General features: G+C 43.5%; 6 protein-coding genes across 8 annotated transcripts; 3 read left to right on the forward strand and 3 right to left on the reverse strand.

Annotated features, from left to right (window-relative positions):
* The first annotated feature begins 331 nt into the window (after positions 1-331).
* On the forward strand, positions 332-8,528 carry LOC131271340 (USP6 N-terminal-like protein). 3 transcript variants are annotated; one of them, XM_058272739.1, is made up of 7 exons: positions 332-610; positions 3,408-4,626; positions 4,702-4,851; positions 4,922-5,092; positions 5,160-5,382; positions 5,963-6,001; positions 6,216-6,479. In XM_058272739.1, the coding sequence occupies exons 2-7, from the start codon at positions 3,685-3,687 to the stop codon at positions 6,368-6,370; spliced, it is 1,680 nt and encodes a 559-aa protein (XP_058128722.1). In that variant the 5' UTR covers positions 332-610; positions 3,408-3,684; the 3' UTR covers positions 6,371-6,479. The 3 variants fall into 3 exon arrangements, with proteins under 3 accessions (XP_058128722.1, XP_058128721.1, XP_058128723.1); XM_058272738.1 differs by lacking the exons at positions 5,963-6,001; positions 6,216-6,479 and adding an exon at positions 7,854-8,528; XM_058272740.1 differs by lacking the exon at positions 5,963-6,001.
* LOC131271342 (uncharacterized) lies at positions 6,686-7,457 on the forward strand. Its single transcript, XM_058272741.1, has one exon. The coding sequence runs from the start codon at positions 6,690-6,692 to the stop codon at positions 7,254-7,256; it is 567 nt and encodes a 188-aa protein (XP_058128724.1). The 5' UTR covers positions 6,686-6,689; the 3' UTR covers positions 7,257-7,457.
* A 164-nt stretch (positions 8,529-8,692) lies between the features above and the next one.
* LOC131258989 (EF-hand domain-containing family member C2) lies at positions 8,693-11,196 on the reverse strand. The gene is made up of 4 exons (XM_058260396.1): positions 11,146-11,196; positions 10,529-11,070; positions 8,973-10,454; positions 8,693-8,906 (listed from the first exon to the last, which is right to left on the reverse strand). Exons 1-4 carry the CDS (start codon positions 11,194-11,196, stop codon positions 8,693-8,695), a joined length of 2,289 nt encoding a protein of 762 aa, XP_058116379.1.
* Positions 11,197-11,472: 276 nt separating this feature from the next.
* On the reverse strand, positions 11,473-12,814 carry LOC131272458 (thioredoxin, mitochondrial). Its single transcript, XM_058274195.1, has 3 exons — positions 12,593-12,814; positions 12,229-12,363; positions 11,473-12,123 (listed from the first exon to the last, which is right to left on the reverse strand). The coding sequence occupies exons 2-3, from the start codon at positions 12,346-12,348 to the stop codon at positions 11,833-11,835; spliced, it is 411 nt and encodes a 136-aa protein (XP_058130178.1). The 5' UTR covers positions 12,349-12,363; positions 12,593-12,814; the 3' UTR covers positions 11,473-11,832.
* Positions 12,815-13,213: 399 nt separating this feature from the next.
* On the forward strand, positions 13,214-15,519 carry LOC131264467 (persulfide dioxygenase ETHE1, mitochondrial). The gene is made up of 6 exons (XM_058266797.1): positions 13,214-13,486; positions 13,652-13,903; positions 14,424-14,568; positions 14,639-15,005; positions 15,081-15,199; positions 15,262-15,519. Exons 2-6 carry the CDS (start codon positions 13,688-13,690, stop codon positions 15,318-15,320), a joined length of 906 nt encoding a protein of 301 aa, XP_058122780.1. The 5' UTR covers positions 13,214-13,486; positions 13,652-13,687; the 3' UTR covers positions 15,321-15,519.
* LOC131264566 (tetratricopeptide repeat protein 1) lies at positions 15,502-16,679 on the reverse strand. Its single transcript, XM_058266874.1, has 2 exons — positions 15,999-16,679; positions 15,502-15,926 (listed from the first exon to the last, which is right to left on the reverse strand). Exons 1-2 carry the CDS (start codon positions 16,595-16,597, stop codon positions 15,635-15,637), a joined length of 891 nt encoding a protein of 296 aa, XP_058122857.1. The 5' UTR covers positions 16,598-16,679; the 3' UTR covers positions 15,502-15,634.
* Positions 16,680-22,811: the final 6,132 nt, after the last annotated feature.

Genomic DNA, 22,811 nt, shown 5'->3' on the forward strand with positions numbered 1-22,811 from the left:
TGATTGAAAAGTAGCAGTTCCTAGCCGCCTCTCCAATTTGATGATGCTGCGATTGCACATGTACGACTACTCCGATAACATTTTTTCAGCTAATAAGTTTCAAATAATCAGCTCAAGTTTCAGTTTTAAACTTTAGGACATAAAAATAAACTTTTGGTCAACGGTTCCCTGCAGTCTCGCGGGGTGAAGCCTGGTGCGAACACGGTTGAACATGATCCTACCTACCTGTAAGTACCTTGAACGATTGTCAACAGTACACAATTCGTGCGTCAAAAACACTGAGGTCTTCAGTTTGCATTCGCATCTCGCTTCGTTCGCGAGAAGGCGTAATTGTTCGCGAGAAGTTTGTGTTTACCACAATAGATGAGGATAGTTTTCTGGTTTTGCGATGCTTCCGTTTTTCTTACAATAGTCTAAAGATGCAGCCTGTGTCTAGAAGGCGTCCTCGAAGAAGTGTATTTGCTGTGTATTTCATAAATTTCTAGAAAGAGCAGCATCTTCGGTGGAAAACGGACTGTGACGAAAAAAACAAAAAATAAACACCACCAGCTCGATCGTAGACACGCAAAAAAGTGTTTGAATACGCTAACCTTTGCCACAAACAACAACGGTAAGTGGCGGGTCCGAAGTGTAAATATTGTTTATACAATATCGCAGCACGTTGTACTCTCGTACCGGTCTCTAATTATAAAAGCCCAGTAGTGGCCCAGTGAGCTGTGTTTTCAGTGTTGTTTATCCAATGCCCCTTTCAGAAATATCCAACCTGCAGATGGTGCTGGTGTATCGAATCGTTATGAATTTATCTGTGGTATCACTTTCGCATTTCCATCGCGTACCCGCTTGCCAAACCTAACGCATTACCACACCGAAGCCACCCCTAGCGACCATGTATGCCACAATGGGGTGCTTCGATGAATTGGTACAACTTTGCATAACCGGATTTTTGGCTTGGCGTTTGGTAATGGTGAGCACTGGTAAAACAATACTTCCACTGAGATTAAGCAACGGATGTGGAAGGCAGAAGCTGTTTCGTACGCCCCGCGTCCTCGCCGACGGTTTTGGTTCCGCATTCTTGCTGGTTCATTAGCTTCCGCCCGCATGTTGACGTTACCGCGAAAGCCGGGAACCAGATAAGATAAACAATTGCTTCTGTGATATATCGTGCATCTGATACCTGCGGGGTGTGAGAAAATTTTGCACCTTGAAAACCATTCCATGGTTCCAGTGAACAAAGAAACTCACATCAGTTCGTTCCCTCTGCGGCTAGACTGTTCATACATGTTTGCGTTGTTTTTCGATAACTCTGAAGCCGTAGCTGCAACGAACAAAATCTAGACATCGCAGTAGCAAAAGATATGGAAAGAACGTTTGAAATGAAATTTTCATCAGTCAACATCGTAAGAATACGTCGTAGGTTTCGTGTTATAAACGAACCGGGCAAAGGATAACACCTGCTGCAGCGGCAACATCAGCTGCCTTTTGACCAGTCTTATTTACGGCAACCCACAAACAACTGATGCGTGGAAAATCATCCTCATCATGGTGCGGCGTTTGACCATCAGTCGGAAAAAAAACTTTCACGCACCTTGATCATAGGTACTGCAACTTGCTTGGTTTGAGCGTCCTAACTTAAACGATAAGGGAGTAGTTCGAATTATAACAAATTGGGAAATGTTGAACGTGAGCATCTCTGATCACAAACGGATTGTTATCGATATATTGTCTTTTTTTTCTCCTAGACGGAATATTACGTTATGTTTTATTTAGCATACTAGTGGCACACAAAATGTTCATGATGAAGGTTTGCTAACGATATAGTATGCTTCTCTAAAACAAGTTCATATAGCATTGAACCTATGTCACGTATTGCATAATGGCAAGCCGGTTCAGTCGAAACCGTACCGAACCGAATCCAACGCCGGCAACGTGATCGTCGCTTCCAGTATACACTACCGTTTGCTGGCCAGTCAAGGTTACTGGTTGATAAATTTACAGCTGCTTGATCCTCGGGCTACCTGTGGTTATCCGGGCATAGCCTACCCTTCGGCTCCAATGGCAGCACTTCAATCACCATCTGTAGGCGAAAGAGGTAGTGAAGAGGGCAGACGTAGGTAATCGGTAGCCGGTAAAACTCTCACGCTCCGACGAGTTGATGCAAGACGACGACGACGACGACGACCAGCGAAAAGAAAAGTTGTACGGCGGAACGTGCGAATTGCAACTAAACCAACCATCTCGGCTTACTGCCTACGGAGTAGCCAATTCGGTGATCCATGTGTAGTTTTCGTTTTTGCGATGCTACCACAACCGGTGGGGACGTCTTTACTGTCGCCGGCGTGTTTTGTCTTGGACACGGAAGCGAAAGTGTTGCCCTAAAATGCGACGCGAGGCAGCATAATCGGTTGGCCCACTGCCATGGTTTTACGCTGGCGTTTGGGATGCGATTGGCGATGGACGACTGCAACTGGTTGATGGGGATTGTTATTTATAATCGGAAAATGCTTCCCATCCTAGAGGTACACAGACCCGCTGGTACAGCCGTTGGGAACGAAGAGACTACGTGAACTTTAAGTCTGTAGAGAAGTTGCTTGGTTAAAAGGGAAAGAAGCGCGCTGTTGGACCTGGCTAACGTTGGGCACGCAACCTTTGCTACATCTGTATTTAAGCATAATGAATAATTGATGATCAACTCTGCCTGGAACCATAATAATATGACTAACCACACGTATTTCTACGAAATATTGGTTACAATTCCATGAAACAGGTTCTCCAATGAGTATGCATACATCGTAGTTTGTGTAATTTTAATTGAAGCTTTTGTATGAACAGTCGTGCATTTTATATTACTTATGTACTACTTAATAAAGGCACTTATATTCTGTTTTTAGATTGGTCTATAGATATGGGATATATCCCATGACTAGTCACTAATCTCATCGCACTATAATAAACCAAAAAGAATGAAACGAATGCCACACACCTAGTTCCGATAAAGAAGTCGTGCGCAGAAAAATAATCTTTTATATGCTGGGAAAGAAATGGTTTCGCAATTATGGAAAAAAAATCACAGGAAAAATGCGATGAAAATATACCCCTATCGGCGAAAAGAGTGATAGTGATCGAAAAAAACATATTCAACCCACATAAACACATTATTCTATCTGCGATGAAATTTAATCGACAACGTAATTGGGATTAAATATCAGTATTTTGAATTTTATATTTTTGTTTGACATATCCCCAAAATATGAAAACTATATTTAACATGAAATCAAAATTTCTAAATATTAATGTACGTTATAACTCCTAGCGAACTCCTTTTGCCAATTATTTCTTGATGTTAATTAAGATTCCACAGTGTGTTCCTCAGTACTTCATTGTGTTCCATTTGTTTACTTTAAATATAGCTCAATTCGAGAGTCGTATCAAGCAATCAACATTAAAAAAGGACCCTGTGAACGACGGTTCTCAGCGGGGTTCAGCTGCATGGGAAGATGTGTCAGCGAGCAATGCTGATGCTTCCGGAGATTGCCAGAACATCTACAAAAAATAGAACCACGACGAAGACGGTAGAGATTTTTCCTTTTGCACGAGCTGTAGAGTTAGAAGTCGAAGCAACATCATCAACAAAAGCAGTACCTCAACGGAAACGGGCGGCACACGTTTGCTTGCATTCGTCCGTCCATGACCAGATACGATCGATACGGTTTATCGACGGAGCAGCAGGAGAAACAACCACCCGCAGGACAGCAAGTAGATGCGCAAGACTCGACGGTGGTGACCTACGGGACGATGACTGACGATGAGTCCCTTCTGCTGGAGCGCGCGAATGCCGAGCGCGAGGAGATCTTCTTGCGCTACGAACAACGCGGCTGCAAAGCAACCGATGACAGCTGGCAAGATCCCGACGAGCTGCTGGTTTACGCACAGACCGACCGGTACGGATTCCTACATCAGGTAGCAGCAACGTCCGAGGACAGAGAGGAACACGACAAGCTGCTGAAGCTCGAGATGGCGCGGGTCAAGAAGTGGGTCAAGATGAACAAAAACTGGGACAGCGCGGCCACCAAAGAAAATCTTAGGCGGCGCGTGATGAAGGGCATTCCCGATCGGATGCGGTCGGCCATTTGGCGCAAACTGCTCGACCTCGACCGGTTGATGCTGGAGAACGCCGGGGTGTACGAGCGGATGTTGCGCATTGCCCGGAACCGCAGTCCAGACATTCGGCAGATCGATTTCGACGTTAATCGGCAGTTTCGGAACAACATTTTCTACCGCGAGCGGTACAGTGTGAAGCAGCAAAGTTTATTCCGGGTACTGGCGGCGTACAGTATGTATAACACCGAGATAGGCTACTGCCAGGGCATGTCGACCGTGGCCGCCGTGCTACTGATGTACTTCGACGAGGAGGACACGTTCTGGGCGCTGGAGACGCTGATGATCAACGCCCGGTATGCGATGCACGGCCTGTACATCGTGGGCTTTCCCAAATTGATGCGGTTTTTGGCGCATCATGACAAAATACTCACCAAGTGTCTGCCAAAACTGAAGAAACACCTCGACAAGCACGAGGTTCATTCCGTACTATATTCGCTGAAGTGGTTTTTTGTTATTTTTATCGAGCGGGTATGATATTATTACAGCAGCAAAGTCAAAGGCATTTTTATTAACATTATCATCTACTTTGTCTCGCCTCCTTAGATACCATTTAGCTTATGTTTACGAGTATGGGACATTTACATGATGTTTGGGGAACGCGTACTTACAGCAATGTCGTTTACAATATTAAAAATGCATCGCGGGAAACTTTTGCGAATGAAAGATATGGATCAAATAACCGATTTCCTTATGGTAAGAGAAGGATATGGTGGAAAACAATACCGTTTTATTTTTAAATCGATCGCTTTTTGTCTTTTCCCAGACGTCGCTGCACAAACAGTTCGGCTACAGTGACGACACTGTGATAAAAACCCTCCAATCCTCGATGGACGAGCTAAAGAGAATGAAACTACTCAATCTACCACCGGCCGTTGCCACCGAACTGCCAATGAAACCACGCGGTCAGCCGCATGAACCATCGATGAGGGCAAAGGTAAGGTCATTCGCACCCTTCTCCAACCTCGACGATTACACAAGTGGCCGGTTTTTTTTTGTTTCAGATTGGCCATCGGGATGAACAGTTTTCGGATCGGGAAATGGTGTTGAAGGAGACGGTACTGTACCGCAGCGAGTCGAAGAATGACGACGATGAAGAACAGTACCAAAATGGGGACGTGCGGGGTAATGGTAATGGAACAGCGGTACATGAGGAAGAGGACGATGAGCGGACCGAAAAGGATTACGATGATATTACCGAGGACACCGTAAGCCATCTCAACATAGGTAAGTAGCGAATGTTTTCAAACATATTCATTCTTCGCATGCATTGTGTTACTAAGCTGCTTTTGTTGAGGTTATGCTTTCATGTAGAAGCTTTTATTTGTTTTGTTTGTTTGCTAATGTTGCTTTAAATTTGATAACACTGCTTTGTATCTTACTTGTTACTAGTTATCGTGTAGCCGTTCAAATTGACGCTTAATTGATTAAAATATGAGGATTTTGTCCTTCGCCTTCACAAGACATGCGTAGCGCATAGTGGAGTTAACAAAATTATCAGTCTAATTTAGTTTTTCTAAATACAACTAAGTCAAAGACTATCACCGAAAAACATAGGATGAAACAAACTTGATTAGTTACGTGAATTTGAGTTCTGAAATCTAATTCCATTTTCCATATGTGTGTCTCGAGTCCATCGAGGTATTGGATTTCAATTATGGGTCCCTAGTATATGATGGTGATAAACAAGCTGTTCGCAATGATGCAACGTTTACAGTACGATCTAACACTAATGAATATCCTTTTCCTCCCTGTTAACATCGTGCGGATGGTAAATTACTGTGTTCGGGTGGTGTGGCATTTTCAGGATTGCAAAGACTGCATAGACAATCGCGAATAGCTAAAGGTAATGGTCGTCTAACTGCAACCTCTAACCATCGTGTGATGCGATGCGGCCCGGATCTGTTTCACTATTGTGACTATATTATTTCTCTTTTTATATTTCTTTCGTTTCTTATAATTTGGTGTTATCTATCATCTGAACTGAAACCACTTCGATTATCCACTTGGGTTATGTATTGGGTGGGGGCAACGTCAACGCATTCTGGACCACCGACCAGGCGTGAGTACCGGTTCCCTGAGGACGATCCAGAGCTTCACTACATTCGATACGGGGACGTCGCTGGGCACCAGTTTGAATTCTCTCGTCATCATCGATACGCTTGATGACTATTGTGATAACGAAGCTATCATTCAAGAAAGTACTCGGTTGTAATAAGAAGCAAGCAAACGGTCGCTTTTCCGAGCAAGCAAATACTCAAATAAACCTACCCAAGTAGGAAACTTATGCACTCCTACTTTTAACTCCTAGCAAAAACTGTGTATCGTAGTAGTCATAGACGTTTAGTTCATGTAGTTTTACAATGCAATTGAACCATTCAGTTTGGACCGGTCGTCGTTAGAGGAAGCTAAATTTCTAGTTTCAGAAAAAACAAATTTTTTTTTTTAAATTGTTTTAAAAAAAACCAAGTATAATCAACAGTTCTGTTGGTTTGAAGTAAAAAAAAATTGAAGTAGTAAGTTCAACACTGAAGATGCATCGATTCCTGAGGGCATCAATCGAAAACTTGGGCTTAGCGATGAAAAAACGCCCATTGTCGTCGCATACGTCGAGGTATCAGGGCAATGGAACTGCAACAAGCGGACCCTGCAAACAGAAGATATGCGAAGATAGGGCGAGAGATCTTGGCATCTTTGAGTCCTCTCCGGACAGCGGAAGGCTGAAGGTGGCCAGCCCTTTAATGTGGCGTCCCTGTCCGGAGCCACCGAAGCCGCGCGAGTTTAGCTGCGACGATGCTGGACTGGTACCGATAATGCGCCGGAAGCGTGATCCGGTGCTGAAGAAGATGAGTTGCACCAGTCCGGCACCCAGCGTCGAAGCACCGGAGTGTATCAAAATTAAGGAGGATCTATGTCTCCGCGTGCAGGTTCCCGGTTGCGGCAAGGTACGGTTTCCGCCAAAGTGTGAGGCGCCGCTAGCAGTGCGTGACTGTGCGAAGGCAGAAGCACCGGTCTCTTCTTTCTCGGAGGGTTACAAGAATCCGTTCCCGGCGCTCCCAATTTCGGAATGTCTTTGTTATGACTCGACTAGAGTATGCTAGTTGGGAAAACTAGATCGGACGTGCATTTGTCGATAATAAATTTTACATAAACCTGTACATGTGTTGAAGTACTTTGTTGTTAGAATAGATAAAATGTAAACGATCTTTTCATGTGTATGTTACTACAAAACGAATTTACTTAAAATTTTATTACGTGTGTGGTACATTTTTACAATGTATTTTTAATGTAGCACTTGAATGTTGAACTTCCGTTGTACGAAAATGAAATTATTTTTTAGGTTAAGATGTTTTACAAGCATGGACACAATAAATTTATTTCGTTTGCATTTTGTTAGAGGATTGATTCCAATATGCGTTTTTTCTGCTTTTCGACTCGTTCCAAACGTTTTGAATTTAGATGTTTAACACGTTAAGCGCTACGCGCAAATTACACTGCTTTCCGTTCTGCCAGCGATTCGTAGAATTGCCGGCCTACCAAACGGGCTCTGTGGGTCCGAGCAGACCGACGCCGGCTTACGGGAAAGAACGCTGTCGGCCCTTCGGGACCGACGTAGCGCTTAACGTGTTAAATACAATAAACACAATAATTAAGGCCAATAAACACAAACTAACGTGTGATACTAACATTTCTCACAGTATCCGATACGGACGGGGGAAGTATCACGAAGCAATCCCTAACCGGTACATCCGTGACCTCAACAAACGATATTAGCCTAACGTCGTACGATCGTACCTGTGATATATTCCGTCTGCAATCACATCAAAGCAGTGGCCGGGAGTTGCCAGTAGCAACGTCCGCCGTCTTGCTGCTTGACCAGTTGGCCGCTCAACTGTCGGATGAAGAACTGTCTTCATATGGAGCGGCGGTAGAGCTGATACTCGACACGGAGGATCCCCGGCTGACCTCGTTTGGCAATGGAATTGCTAAGGATAATAATTCTTCATCCATTACCGAGGGTGAGCCACTGGAAAAAGAATGTTCCGAGCCGTCGCAAGAAGCAGAAGAAAAATTGTCCTCCTCGGTTCACGAGCGGGATGCTCGGAAAATGGCAGCGGTGAACGATGTTGAGAGACCTGTGGAGCACGGGAACGATGAAGAGGATGAGGATGAATTGACGGAAAAGCAGCTCTCGTTTTAAATTTCCATACGATCATATACACCACCCCCTGGCCACCATAAAACTGCCATTTTCATTCGAACTTGTCTTGTTTTTTAACTGACCAGTTGCAATGAGATAAAGGTGTATCGCGGTAAGATGTTTTGTACTGTAAAATGGCGTTTGGAAGTTTTCCTACTATACACAATGGAAATAAAGGTAATTTTAATCAACAATATGCGTGCGTTGGCTTAGTGTTGTTTATCGGATGTAAGCACATTTGGAAACAAGAATCAATTAAACAACAAATTTACAAACGCACTCGCACACAATAATTTATTAATCACTCATTAGCAAATTTAAAATATTGTTTTCCTTCTAGGAGGTTTGATTCGTCAGTGTTCTTTCGAGATCAATGTGCTCCAGAAGCTGATCCCAGTTGACCAGTTTGCCTGTCACGCGGTACGGCGTGAAATGGGTGACATCGTGTTTAATGTTGAGCGGCTGAATCGGTTTACTGGGGGCAGCCGCTGGATTAAGCATGGTGAGAAAGTCTTCCACGGAAAGTTGTCCTTTTTCATTTTGGGTAAGACTGGAAGAAAGTGGATGGAGGGTATTAAACATCTATACGAACAAATTTTAGCCATGCTGTACATACACTTGGAGCATTTTCTCGACCAACGCCCGGTCTAGTGGTATTTTGCAAGCTTTCACAATAGTGCACAGCCGATGAGGGGTAATCCACTGCGGTTCCGTCGGCTCGAGGTGGTAGATGTGCTCCTTCGTTCGCTCGAGATCGCTCCAAAGTGCCCGGTTTAGCTCGGCATGAATCGCCGAACGCACCAACTCTCGGTCGCACCGAGCCGGTTGCTCCGGTTCGGCAGAAAACAACCGGCAAAGGGTTACGATTTCCTGATCGACAATCTGGTCCCCGAGCAGTTCGATCAGCATCAACCGCAGCGCTTCGTACGTAACCGTGCTTACCGGACGCCCATCGATCTTGGTCTGCACAACGTTGGCCATGTGCTTGGCGACGTATTCCTTGTAGTGTGGACGTAGCGCGTCCCGCAGTTTCTGCACGATCTTACTCACGTTCGAGAGCGGAAACTCTTCGCAGTGTTGCTCCATGAAGTTGAGTGCATAGATGTCCGCATTCGTCACATGAAATTGATGATCCTGCAGCAGGACCACCGCACCGAGATAGAAATGTTGCGGGCCGTAGCAAGCCGGTCGCTCGGCCCCGAACGGATCCTGTCGCGGAAGACAAATTTTACGTCGCTTGATGAACTCGCCCCCGATGAAGCCGGAGTTGCGGATCGGAATTTCGTATACCGATATTGTGTCATCGCTTAGGTAGTAGCTGATCACAAAAAAGCGCTCGTTATTTTCCAGCACTTTCGAAACCATTCGCGCCCCAAACCGTAGGCTACAGCGATCGTAAGCAATGAACTTCCGGAAATCGATACGGGGTGGTTTAGGCTCCAGGGTCAAACAGTTACCCTCGGAGTCTTCGTGCGATCCCCAACCGTTGAAGGGTGGCAGCTCGCGCTCGGTACGTCGACAGCGTACAAACTGCTCCCGTGGCGCACTGTATCCGTAGAGCGGTGTGAAATCCTCCAGGCCGTACATTGTGCGATAGTAGTCTTCCGTGAATCGATCGCAGCCAGTCAACATTACCGTCCGACCGTACACATTAATCCTGGCTCCGATGCGCAGATCGGCATCACGATAGTAGTTCCCATCGGTTTTGCCGATTCCAACGCAATCGGTTAGATAGCGTCCACCCTTCAGTCCACCGCCGATGACATTCAGCACCGTTACTGGGGTGCTTTCGCCCATCGTAGGAAGATGGTCAAATGTTTTTGGCAAGCGGCTGCGCCGTAGAAACATGCCGTTCGAATCGCGACCCGAGTTGACCGGTAGCTTTTCCTTGATTTCGACCGTATCGTCACTGAGATGGTAGAGCACCTCCAGCTCATGAACGTCCCCGAAGACGCTCGCTCGGTCGTCCCAGACGCCCTTGAACCGCAGCACCTTGCGGTCGTACTGCAGAAACTTTCCCAGCGTATCGATCTTGTACGCTGGTAGCTTGGCCATTTTAGCGGAATCTTGCTGCTTGCGGAGTTCTGTTGCGGGGTCACTATAAAGCGAAAAAAATAATAAAATTTTTTTTTTTAATAAATGAAGCAAGTTTAACGCATTCTTACTACGTACATCGGTTGTTCGATAGATCCTGGTACCGAGACGCCCAACCTATTCAGGAATCGCCGAGTGAAGTCATCACACCCGGTGATTGTGTAAACACGATCGAACAGTTGCACCGTGTGGCTGATGTTCATGTCCAACAGGGAAGTGAACTCTCGATCGTACGGTGGGGGTCGTGGTATGCGCTGGCGCGTTACCAGGCAACCCTGGGGTATGCCAGAATTCAGTGTTCTTGGTTCGCTAACCTGCAGCGTGTCGTCCTCGAGATAATACAAGATGCGTACCTTTCGCACTTGGTAAGGCAAACGGTCAACCTCGGTGAGCGACTCCTGGAAGTAGCCGTAAAAGCACAGCACCTGGCGGTCATATTCTAGCCACGCCGGACGCGCCGGAGCATACTTCGGTGGGTACAGCGAGGGTAAGGTATACTCTGGGCAGTCGGTGGGGAGCAACGGTTTTCCACCGATACCGGGACGCTGCGCATCGACGAGAATGCACACTTGGTTTCGCTGATCGAAATGGTGGGATTTGTGAAACTTGGAACGACCAATCTGTAGGTAAAAGAATTTATTATATTGTATCTCGTAATTTTTATAAGGGTGATCGATGGCGTTGTAACAACTTACATCCGGAAACGTGTTTCCTGGTAAAAATGGCAATCCGGAGCAACGCAACATCTTGAAACGATAGCAAAATCTATCCGTTTAACAAAAAATCACCGAAATGAATATGTAAGTATGTTGAAATATGCCAATGGCGTTGTCTTTCCTTTTGCACAAATAAAACCTCAAATACCGTTGCCCTTAGTAACCCTGCCCTTAAAAACCTGGTATCTAGGTTGTTGAAGCAAAGGCATGCGTATTTAATGTAAACAAGAACTTGAGCATTGAATGCAATTCGTACAAGTACAGGCATGCTGACTAAAACATTAAGCGAAATGAAGAGACACAACATTCTTTGAGAACTTATTCCTCCGTATATTTCGTTCGTAATTGTAAAATAAAATCGTTTTACCTGATTGGTCTCTAACTGAAAACAATAAAATCGATAACTGTACATCACAATGCCTACAGCAGAGGAGAGTAGCTTTTCCCTGTGGCTACCTGAACCACTTGCGCCATGCTCACTTTGTTTCATCCGGTATCATTTCTATTAACACTACCGCCTATGCAAACTCATACCTAGCATCCCGCACCATATGACTGAGTGTCTTTGAATCGTTTTTTACACTCCAGGCTTCATCTTCCATGTTCGGTTGCATACGCGGCCCTATACACACTTCGTTGTGCTGCGACCTGGGGTCCTCGCCATCATTACGCTGCCTTTTTCTTCTTCAGTTTGCCGATGAGATTTTCGATCATATTCGCATCGACTAGACCAATAAACTTGTCAACCACCACTCCGTTGCGGAAGGCGAGTATTGCAGGCACCGCTTTCACCTCGAACGTTTGCACCAGCTCGGCATTATCGTCCACGTCCACGATCGCTAGGTCGATCTCTTCGGACGGTTCGAGTAGTTCGGTCATCTTCGGTGTGAGGATTTTGCACGGATCGCACCATTCGGCATGGAAGTTCACGATCACCGGATTATCGCTGTTGATGACCTGCGGGACAAGAGGGAAAGGGAACGGCATACGTGCCGGTTTGAAAGGATACCGAAACACATATCCGCCGGTATTGCTCTTTTGATCCCCGGCTTGCTTGTTTACCTTCTGGTCGAATTCATAATGGTCCTTAATGACGAAGCGCTTCGCTGCGACGGCCGAGAAGGAGAAGGTCTTGCGTATGATACGTTTGTCCAGAAGCGTATTGCGGAAGATACGAAGCATTGTTGTGTTATCTCTCTGCAGAGGAAGGTAACGAAATAAGAAAGGCGATAGTGATTATTTCTTTGGCACATGCGTTGTACAAACATCACACGGCTCCACGTTCGACATTGCTGTTATATTCATAATGCACCGATGCATTACATAAAATTAACTTTATGTCGCAATAGCCACCATGTGTGCCCTATCGTCCTTCGCACGGGCAAGGATTCGGGCTCTGGCACTCTAAATTTCTACGAGAACGCACCTTTTTTATTTACTATGTTTGCACTTTATTTTGTAAGTCGCAGACCTACGTTTGAAACCTAAGCCAATTGTGCGCTTGACACAATACAACAGAAAGGGAATCTTATCCACTATCTAACAAACACGGAGACGAAAATTATAACAAATGCACGATATAATGACTAAAGTTTGGGGTAAACCCAACCATTTATGCACGATGATAAATCGAGATGTTTCAGAAATGTTTTGCACTGCGTTTTTGACGTTTCACTACTTCCCTATCACACTATGCAAAATATGTATAAGCCCAACGACCAAAACTAAACCTCAAGAAATGATTGTCCAAATTAAAACTCAAATTATTCAAAAATACGATTTTTAAATCATATATTTTTCGAAAAACTAATTAAAATTACACTTACATTCTAATGTTTCGGTATGTACAGAAAACCTCTCAACGGATGACAAAAAGTGTATAGGCTACCAATGCAGAGAGCATCGAAAAGAAAAGGAAAACACAACAGAAGCTCTGCTAGCGTGAGGGCAAAAAGGGATGATGTCAGATCCATATTTGTATACATTTTTAGTAAATAAGAAATCGGTATTTGTATCGCAATCAGCTGTCTCGATAATTTGAAGCGGGTTGATAACAAAATAGCTGATTAGCGTGGTTAACTGCATTACCTGATTTAGGGCTATGGAGTAATGCAGAGAAATAATATATAAGGCGCTCATGGTTGAGTGCAAGTGAATCAGTTCAGTTCCGTGAAAGAATTCCTGCACGTCCGCAATAATTTTTCATTGCAATTAAAAACGAAGTTACAAACTTTAGTTTTTTTTAAATAGTTTCTATCTCAGTTCTGACGCCAAATAATCTGCGTTCATTTATAAAGTGCAAAGTTTGCCACACTCACCGGTAAGAATAGACGAAACTAAGTTACGCAAACAAGTTTAATTTCTCTTATCAAGTTGATCAACTCGAAGATAAAACGTTTATTCGGCTCCCCCATCACGATGGCGCTGATAATTTTCGACAGCCTACCGATAATATTCTTCGCGTGCTATCACTCTTCGTTATCAGAATCCAGTGCGCCGCCCAAAATCCAGCGAGCAAAAAATGAGGTTTCTTAGTGTCTTCCGGCGAGCATCAGCAACAGCAGCTGCCCTAGGGTTTCCTTGTCAAAAACTTGTTTCTCGTTCGATCGCCAGCAGTACGGTGAGGTGTATAAAACCGACGACAACTCGGTCATTGCATCAGACAGTGGTGATCCCGCAGTGCGTTAAAATGTTGGACCAGCGCAAAACCTTCAGCGCCGATTTTTTCTTCAGGCAGGTCAGCTCAAACATTTCTTTTGACCTTGTAACAGTAGTTGTCTACCAGTTTGTCTAGTAGTTGGTAGACAAAAATTTTCTTATTCATTCGAAGATGGATTTGTTTGCCGTTTAGTATCACAGTAGTTTTGTGTGGAGGGGGTTTTTATCGTAACAACGACACGCTGAGGACTATTTCTGCTTTGTCATGTTTTACATGTCGAAAACATGATCATTTCATCATAAAAACATCTTGAACATGTATGACGTAATTTTATTCAATCTCTCTTATCTCTATTCTATTTACAATGTTATTTTGGTCACATCCTTAAAAAATAGGTTTTTTAAATAGTTTAATTAAAAATTACAGAAGAGAAGGTACTAAATGGACTAAATCTTAAACAGATGCAACCTTGGAAACAGACAAACGCATATTAAAGTTATGTCTTAACCCGTCACTCATTCTAGATTAGTTTGTGTTTTCCATACGTAAACACAAGTACCGTCATTGATAAAGTGCATCCTAATCTGCATCTTTGTAGTTGATGGACGAACAATCACATACCTATACGTACCTGTTGGCGGATATTACCACCAAGGAGGCCGTCCTGATCGATCCCGTCCTGGAGCAGGCTAAACGAGACGCCAAGTTAATCGAAGAGCTTGGCTTCACGCTAAAATATGCACGTAGGTGCATGTGGTTTGGGCCGTATTGATCCGGTTATAATTGTCGTTTAACCGCTTTGTACCCTTGCAGTAAACACCCATATGCACGCGGACCATATCACTGGTACGGGATACCTGAAACAGCTTCTACCAAGTACGGTAAGCGTAATTTCGCTGAACAGTGGTGCAAAGGCGGACAAGCATTTGGCTGACAATGAGACGGTAAAGTTTGGCCGGCACGAGCTGCGTGCCCTCTGCACACCCGGCCATACGAACGGATGCATGACGTTCGTGGTGGAAGAGCAGGGAATCGCCTTTACCGGTGACACCCTGCTAATCCGTGGCTGCGGACGGACCGATTTCCAAGAAGGTGACGCTCGAACGCTTTACCGTTCCGTGCATGACCGTATCTTTACGCTGCCGGAAAACTATCGACTCTTTCCGGCGCACGATTACAAGTAAGCGGAACGATTGAAACGATTGTCGGGCCCGTGCCGAACGAAAAAAAAACAAACATATTTTTACATCTGCAGGGGTAATATGGAGACTACAGTTGCAGAGGAGAAACGCTATAATCCACGGCTTACGAAGGACGTTGAGGCGTTCGTCGAGTTGATGAACAATTTGAATTTACCCTACCCGAAAATGATCGGTAAGCGTAGATAATGAAATGAAAAATGAAATACCTGCCAAACATGTCTTATATTTTAACAGATAAAGCAGTGCCAGCTAACCGTGAATGCGGTTTGTTTGATATTCCAAAGGAAAACTAATTTTCAACCGGTGATAGCAACAAATGGAGTTGAGAGTATTATTTACGACGAATAAAAATGTACCGATGTGGTTCGCAGTTTTTACAATGGTCCATCTATTCGCGGACATGTTTTTTAAATGCTAGATTTTGAATTAAAAGCAAAAAATATTTCGAAATAGAGAAAAATCTAAAATAAATAAAGAAAATGAACTGTTTTACTTTAGTATGTTTTTTTATCTCACGAAGTATTCTAACAAATTTATCCAACATATTATGCAACACGTGTCTGTAAATTTCTCCTTATCACCTGTTGTGCCCTTGGCTACCTTTTGGTCATTGATTTGCGTTTTGTTTAAAGTTGATCGAGTACGAGCCCGTCTGGGGGTCTTGCTTCATTTCAAAGTTACCCGTAGATAAACCGAACGGCCGTAGGATCATGTTACCCAAATCCTTCAACTTGCCCATCATTTCCTCCTTCAGGTGCTCATTCCGTTCCGCTATCTTCGGTGGAAGTCGGGTCTCTGCTGCACGGGCTTCACCGTTCACAGGGTCCAGCTCCGATACCTTCCGGAAATCCTCTAAACTTTCATCCAGTTTATCAGTCTCTTCGTATAGATTGGCCCGCCTGTGATAAGAGATTGGAAATGATATGTAAGTTTATCAAACCAAATAGAACAATGCCCGGCAACCGGCTTACCTCATTAATGCTTTCAAGTACTTGGGGTTATATTCTATCGCTTTGGTGCAGTCCTCGATTGCGGAAAGTTTTCGGTCCACTTTTGCTTTCGCTGCGGCACGGTTTGCGTACAGGATGGCTCGATCTTCCTTGCAATCAAGCGGGCACAGACGGAGGGCTTTCGTGTACATGTCAACTGACTGTCGGTGCTCACCCTGCTTGAACAGCTCATTGCCCTGCTGTTTAAGCTCATCCGCCTTGGATTTGTTCGCTGCCTTTTCTTCATCCGAAAGCCCACACTCATAGTCCCGTTGGGAGTCTTCGTCTATCAAGTCGTCCTCGTGTGGTGCAACCGAGGAATCATCTGGTGGTTCCGATGAAGTACTTTGTACCTCTGACGGATGGGCGGCGTCTTCGGTTGCGCTGGTTCCAGCCTGGCCATCGTTCGCACAATCGTGAAACTCTTCGTTGTCCGACTCGATGGGCCGTTTCATGGATAGCCCAGTTACTTTTTCGATCACTTCATCTACGGTTCGCTCGTTGTAATCCGTTCTAGTTTGGGCATCTTCGAACTGGTCTTCGTCACTTTTTGAGAAGTCTGGCGGCACCTTAGAACTCATTGAATGTTTGTGGTGGACAATGTAGTTTGAATTGATGAAAAATTAGAATTTGCTGATATCTCGTATTTACAACGACGATGATTGCTTTCTTTATTAATTTTTTGTTTTGCTAGTGTTGGCAGAATCGGGATTCGGAAGACTCGAAGACTCGATCCTTTGACAGATTCTAAAGGGACTGGATCCCAATTGACGGTTTCGGAGCAGATTTGATTCGCTAGGGATTTGAATCAGATTTGATTCATTTATGACCCGATTTGATTCGATACTGACTTGATCTGTTTCAGACTTGATCCGAATGTACATAATTTAATGGGGATCCGGTAAAAGAATAAATGGGGCCCCGGGCTAGATTCTTCTCTCCCGTTAGCGATCAAATATTCGAAAAGAATGCATGCGTCGCTCATGAGCGCCAAGGCTCACCACCTCGACGGCGTGGGTTCGAATCTTAACCGAGACCGGACCTTCCCCTCTACGAGAGGACTTGACTATCCACGTACACACAAGGAAACAGTCTTGTAAGCCCTTAACGGGCAGGCATGACCAACACGGTCGTTACGCCAAGAAGAAAATATGATTAACACGTTGACTGCCATGTCACCCAAAAGTGGGTGACAGCAAAGCTCAGTTCTAAACAGTTTTTGACCCATTAATAAATGAAAATGCATCATAAAAATTATAGTAATATTTTATATCAATTATTTGGGAAGCTAAATTTTTGCTTAGCCTTCAAAAATCGTTGGTTTAATAAATTTTATAAGCAAATTATATTAAACAAGATTGTTCTAAAAAAGTGCGCTAAAAACGCTTGGCAGTCAACGTGTTGATAGAATAAAAATCAATCAGGGAATAAGCTTTTATTTGCTTAATCAATAGGGTATAAGTTTTAGGGGTTTAATCAACTGTGTATAATTTACGAACTAAAAAAATGTGATCGCTGGAAAACAAAGGGGATAGACTGGAACGAACAGCTTGGTTAAAGATTTTGAGTATTTTTTCTCTTTTTATTGTTCACTTTTGTATTACATTTAAAAACATTGTTTATTTCATACGTGTATGAGCATGCACCACATAGGCATGCCATCTTTCAACTGTCCCTTGCATCGTTCGCACCCATATTTCCGTCCACAAATTTTGCCCCAGTGAAATCTCTCCATTACGTGATAGATAGAGTGTTCAACGACTGGTTTTATTCTGTTCCATTCATTTCACTTACATCTCATTTCCCTAAAACTCATATTTTATATGCTAAGACCCAGCCCTAACAGTCACACAGAAAAACAACTGGCTCAATGTGACGAAGCGTTCCCTTCGTTTTTCCACATGAGTTTCAAGATGTTGTTTCAACCGATTCATACGTTTCCTTGTTTTTTTTCTTTTTCAAGCAATAAACCAAACGCATTTCTTGTGTTGTAATCTTCTCTCTACTGCCGATAGAGCGCATTTTCACACCTTGGGTTTCTTTGCAAATCGTTATCTCTTTCTCGAGAGCATCCTCACTGCAAGCCGCTGCAATCAGTCTAAAAATATGGACACATCCTATTGCACCGATGGTAGTGTTCAAGTTCGTTGTCGTGAGGCGTGACTTCACCGCAATGCCGGCATCGGGGTATGATATTTGTTTTTTTTATTATAAATTTAAAATAACTGGCTCGATTATGATACTCATCTGGCTGCTGTGACACACGATGTTTGTGGATTAAAATACGAACTCAGATATCTCGATCCGTTGATAGTTATTCACCCTCGACTTCCCATTGAATCCCATCCCGAACTCTCACTCGTTACCATGTCCCTGCGGAGATGGATGCATTTGATCCTTCACCTTACCATTCCTTCCCAAAGGTTCAAGTAATGTTGTTGTACATTAGAACTGATTTTGTACACTGTTGGTTGCCATTCAGGATAACGCGTAGGGTAAGCTATTTGAATCAATTTTGCAAGATGCACCTTTGCCTGAACAAATGTGTAGTTTTGTTTTATCATCTGCTTCCGGTTGTGAGTTCTTCTGTTGTGAAACACGTCAAAGTTATTCGACTTCAAACGCTTTCCTAATGCCCGCATGTTTTTTCCTTATCTTCATTTGGTTATACTCTTAATGATGGAGCTCTTCTTTTATAATTTTTGTTTACTCAGCGATGCTGTACAAATGGCTACTAAACTTACACCATGCAAACAAACGAAATTGTACGGAATGGCGCTAGTCTTAACGGTTCACAGCAGTGAGGCAAAAGAAGTGTTCCAGGATAGTTCTAGTGATTATGTTGTTTTACTGTTGCTCTTGTTGTTGTTGCTGTTGTTGTTACTGTTTTTGAGTACTGTTCAAACAGACAAACATACAAACACACACATACACGCACATATATATATTGACAGACTTATGAATATAGAGCCATTAAAATGATAGTGTTTTAGGTGTGGACGATTTTCCAGGATTCGTATCGGACCGTTCAAGGTGACTTTTCTTGCACGTGGAGTTTCAGAAAGAATTTCTCCCATGCTGCACTCTCGTTACAGCCGCACCGTCCTAGTACCGGTGGGTGGTTTAAACACAAAACAAAACGGCGTTCTAATGAAAAACGCCCAGCATAGAGGTTGTGGGTCAGGTAGGGCCAGGGAGCCTATAACAATGTATATTACATACAACCGTACTTTTGCACTCTTGCGCAGCAAGTGTACATGAAACGGAGCATGCAAGTTATAGTTGAGGGTAGTTTTCCTGCAGTTGTGTATTGGGCCTGCACCACCAACGGTACTGTGGCCCGTTTTGTTTGTAATGAGTATTGTTTACTTGTTTTATTTTTGGTTTTTTAAATGACAGGCATGATATGCGCCTACAATCAGTATAACAAGTACTATTTGGTTTCATGTTCGGCCTCAACTGCTTTTACTTTTTGCGCACTCGTACCTGATATTAGGCAGAGTTTGGAGGAATCGTTAAAAATAAGCTTTACAACGATGCGTTACGGTACATTACACCGTGATGTATACAGCCGTAGCTACACCGAACGCATAACGGTAGTATTTTAGCGGATACATTCTCCAAATTTAAACATTCTCCCCAAGCCCAGAAGGTACAGTCGTAATCAAATCTATCGGACGCTATCGTCGTAGCTACAGTTGTGTACCATTAGGGTAAATTGTATCACAAAATCATAAAGCTATCTTTTAACGAATCAGCTGCAAAACTGTACAATAGAATAATCTCTCTCACTGCATTTTCCTCTTATTCTCTTTTGACAAAGAGTTGCATTTATTGTGATGTCACCTGTAAGCATCATGCAATGGATAGCATTATGTCCTGTCCGTGTTGCGTGTTGTCTAGTTTGATATACTATAAATATTTTAGTTGCACATCTAACTTAAAACACAAAATGTATCCACGTGGGGGAGCACTGCCATATATGATTACTTTCACGTTCTGTTTGTTATATTTACTTTTTTGCTCTGCTTACTTGGCAACCGCGGTTGCTTATAGTTAGGTATGGATGACGACGTCTAAACGATCGAAAACTGAACTGCGTTACAATTCTTCTGTTGCTGTTGTGTGCTTTGTTTTTTGGTTCTATCGCAAGAACTGCTGCTTGACCCACCGTCGGTGAGCGTGATAGTTGCTGAGTGCTGTGATACTGTGCTGGAGATTACTGCAATGCTGCGGCAGATCATCTAGCACGATTGCCGCACGCATCCGTTCGACTATGATGGCGTAGTTTCTGCACCAGCGGGACAACCCCGAAACGGGCCTTTTATGTCCGTGGTCCGCAGTCTACCTACCGTTTCCCGTACTGTTCCTATTTGTGTTTTTTTCATTTGGGTTTTGTTCGTTAGTTTTCAGATTTTTTAAAATGTATCTTTATTTGACTGTTGCTATTTTTATTTTTCTTTTTTTATTTTAACGCCTTCTATGTTCAATAGAAGTATCTACATTTAGCTTAGTTTATCGTTTGGATTTTTTGGTGTCGGATGCCGTTCGGTTATCAGTAATACGCTATTACATCCTATGATAAACATTGATCAACAGGGGATCAGCCAGCGTGTCACTGTGTGTGTAATGTTTTTCGTGTGTTTGGTTCAACAAGACCTGGGTTAGTAAACTACATGCTGATTTGTGCTGGTTTAGGGTGGGTTTTTTTATCAAACTCACAGATTCACAATATGTTTTCTGGTGTGGGTAGGAGATTTTTGAGTTGCATCTGTTGTTCGACCAAATACGTTTTCACAAAAACAAATCCTGGCTCCTGCGAGAGATTTCAACTAGCCATGTTGTTAATCAATGGGTTTTTTTCTCTTTCTAAATAAAGCTTCTCCTTATCTTAATTATCCTTTTCTATCAGTAGGCAAGGATTTCACTTCACTTTTAAGTTATTGCACCAGATATTTTCTTTCAACTCTATCGGGACAGATACTGCAACCTTTTTCTATGTGCTAAATTTTTAAGCCAATTGTTTTGCTAGTCATTCATGATATCTCTTGTACATTAAATACTTCCAGATGTAAGCACGCTTCCACTTTTTTATTTTTAACATGAAACGTTTTACTCTAACTTCGTCATGTGGCACCCAGCCCTAGTTTGATGTGAGTTTTCGTGAATGAAAATGGTTCCAGCTTCCTTCCTGTTGCGGTTGAACACACTGTCTCTCTCTCTCTTTCTCTTTCTCGTTCCGGTTTACAACAACCTGTGTTACTACTCAAGCATCTTATATGTTTTCCATATCGGTTCTACAAAGTAAATTTACAAACAACACTGAATTTATCTTTATTATTGCGCTGCCATGCGTCGGCAAGAAGAATGGGTTACCTATAACGGGACCCTAGTCGAAAGACGGAACGCACCGTACCAATGCGGGTGTCCACGGTCGGCCTTAGGCTACGGTGTGCCTTATTGCTTTCATTTATCGTGCGAACGGAGAGTTCGCGCTTAACCTCTATAATATGGAATTATTTGCTGGTTAGAAGAATGCAGGTCAGTCGTGCTGAAGAAGCCTTAGATAGGGAAGGATTACCTTGGTGGCTCGATTGGCTTGACGCCACGAAACTCGTTACCCAATTGAAATGGATGTTACACCCGGAAGGATGTGTTGTACGGTAAAGCTGAATGGCTGTGTGCGCATTGTAGTTTTGCTTTTCGTTTTTGTTCGGAAGAGAGAAAGAAGTGTGAATTGCTTTGACGTGTAGCAGCGCTCGAGAACGAAAGACTCAAAGCGACGAACCCGTGTTCTCTTAATGAAGTTTATATCAGAAGGCCAGCGGATAAGTGTTCACGGCGTTCGTCAGTTACGATTCATCAGTCGGTTTTCTACTTTTCATTACAAGTTATGGTTTAGTACTAATTTTAAAAGCATCACCGTAACTGTGCACGGTTGTGAACTGCTAAGCAATTATTTCCCGTCTCTGTGCAATATATTTCGGTTCCAATATCAAAACAAATTCTACTGCTCGATGTATTATTTTCTGGTTTCTACCTTTGATTTCCTGATTCAAAAGGACCGATCAGGATAGATACTACATATTATTGTACTGCGCGCGCTACAAGTGTAGGGCGGTGGCATACATTTGTGCTTCCGTTTCGTTGCCGGCAGAGCGGCGTACGTCTTAGCCGTGCGTCCATCCGCTTTGACCGGTTTTATTTTGTGCTTTGCGTGACATTGCGCTACGCGACCATCGGAGAACCACGAATCCGTTTCGATGGATCGATTCTGGTCAACTTTTCGTGCCACTCGTGGGGCTCGTGAAACAGACAGAAACTAATTAGCTCAACGAACACCATGTAATAACGTGGGTTTGTATGTGCGCGTTGTGCGCAACTAATATTGCTTCACTTGTATTTTTTTTTATTTGCAGAAAAATTGTCCACATGTTTCACATTTTCACGTACCATGTCTACTGCAACAATGCTGTATGACGTACATCAAGTAAATAAACTTTTTTTTCATGTATCAGCTCATAAGCGAATTCAGTTGTTGGATGATGAAAGAGTGGCTCCATCGGAGGAGTTAGCATGGCGGTGACGGTGAAATCTATTCACAAACACTTCCAGTTCTGCAGCGTTGGTCAAATGCGGGAGCTAGCTTCTCCTTACGCCCTCGATTACTAACGCCTACGATCGTAGTTAATAAAATCCAGTTCGCTCGCAGTAAGAAATTGTGAGCAGCATACGGATTGTGGAATCATTGTATTATCGTCATCTTGGCAGCAATATTCGTTGACAACTTGTGGT

Source organism: Anopheles coustani, chromosome 3 (assembly GCF_943734705.1).
Source record: "Anopheles coustani chromosome 3, idAnoCousDA_361_x.2, whole genome shotgun sequence".
NCBI lineage: Eukaryota > Metazoa > Arthropoda > Insecta > Diptera > Culicidae > Anopheles > Anopheles coustani.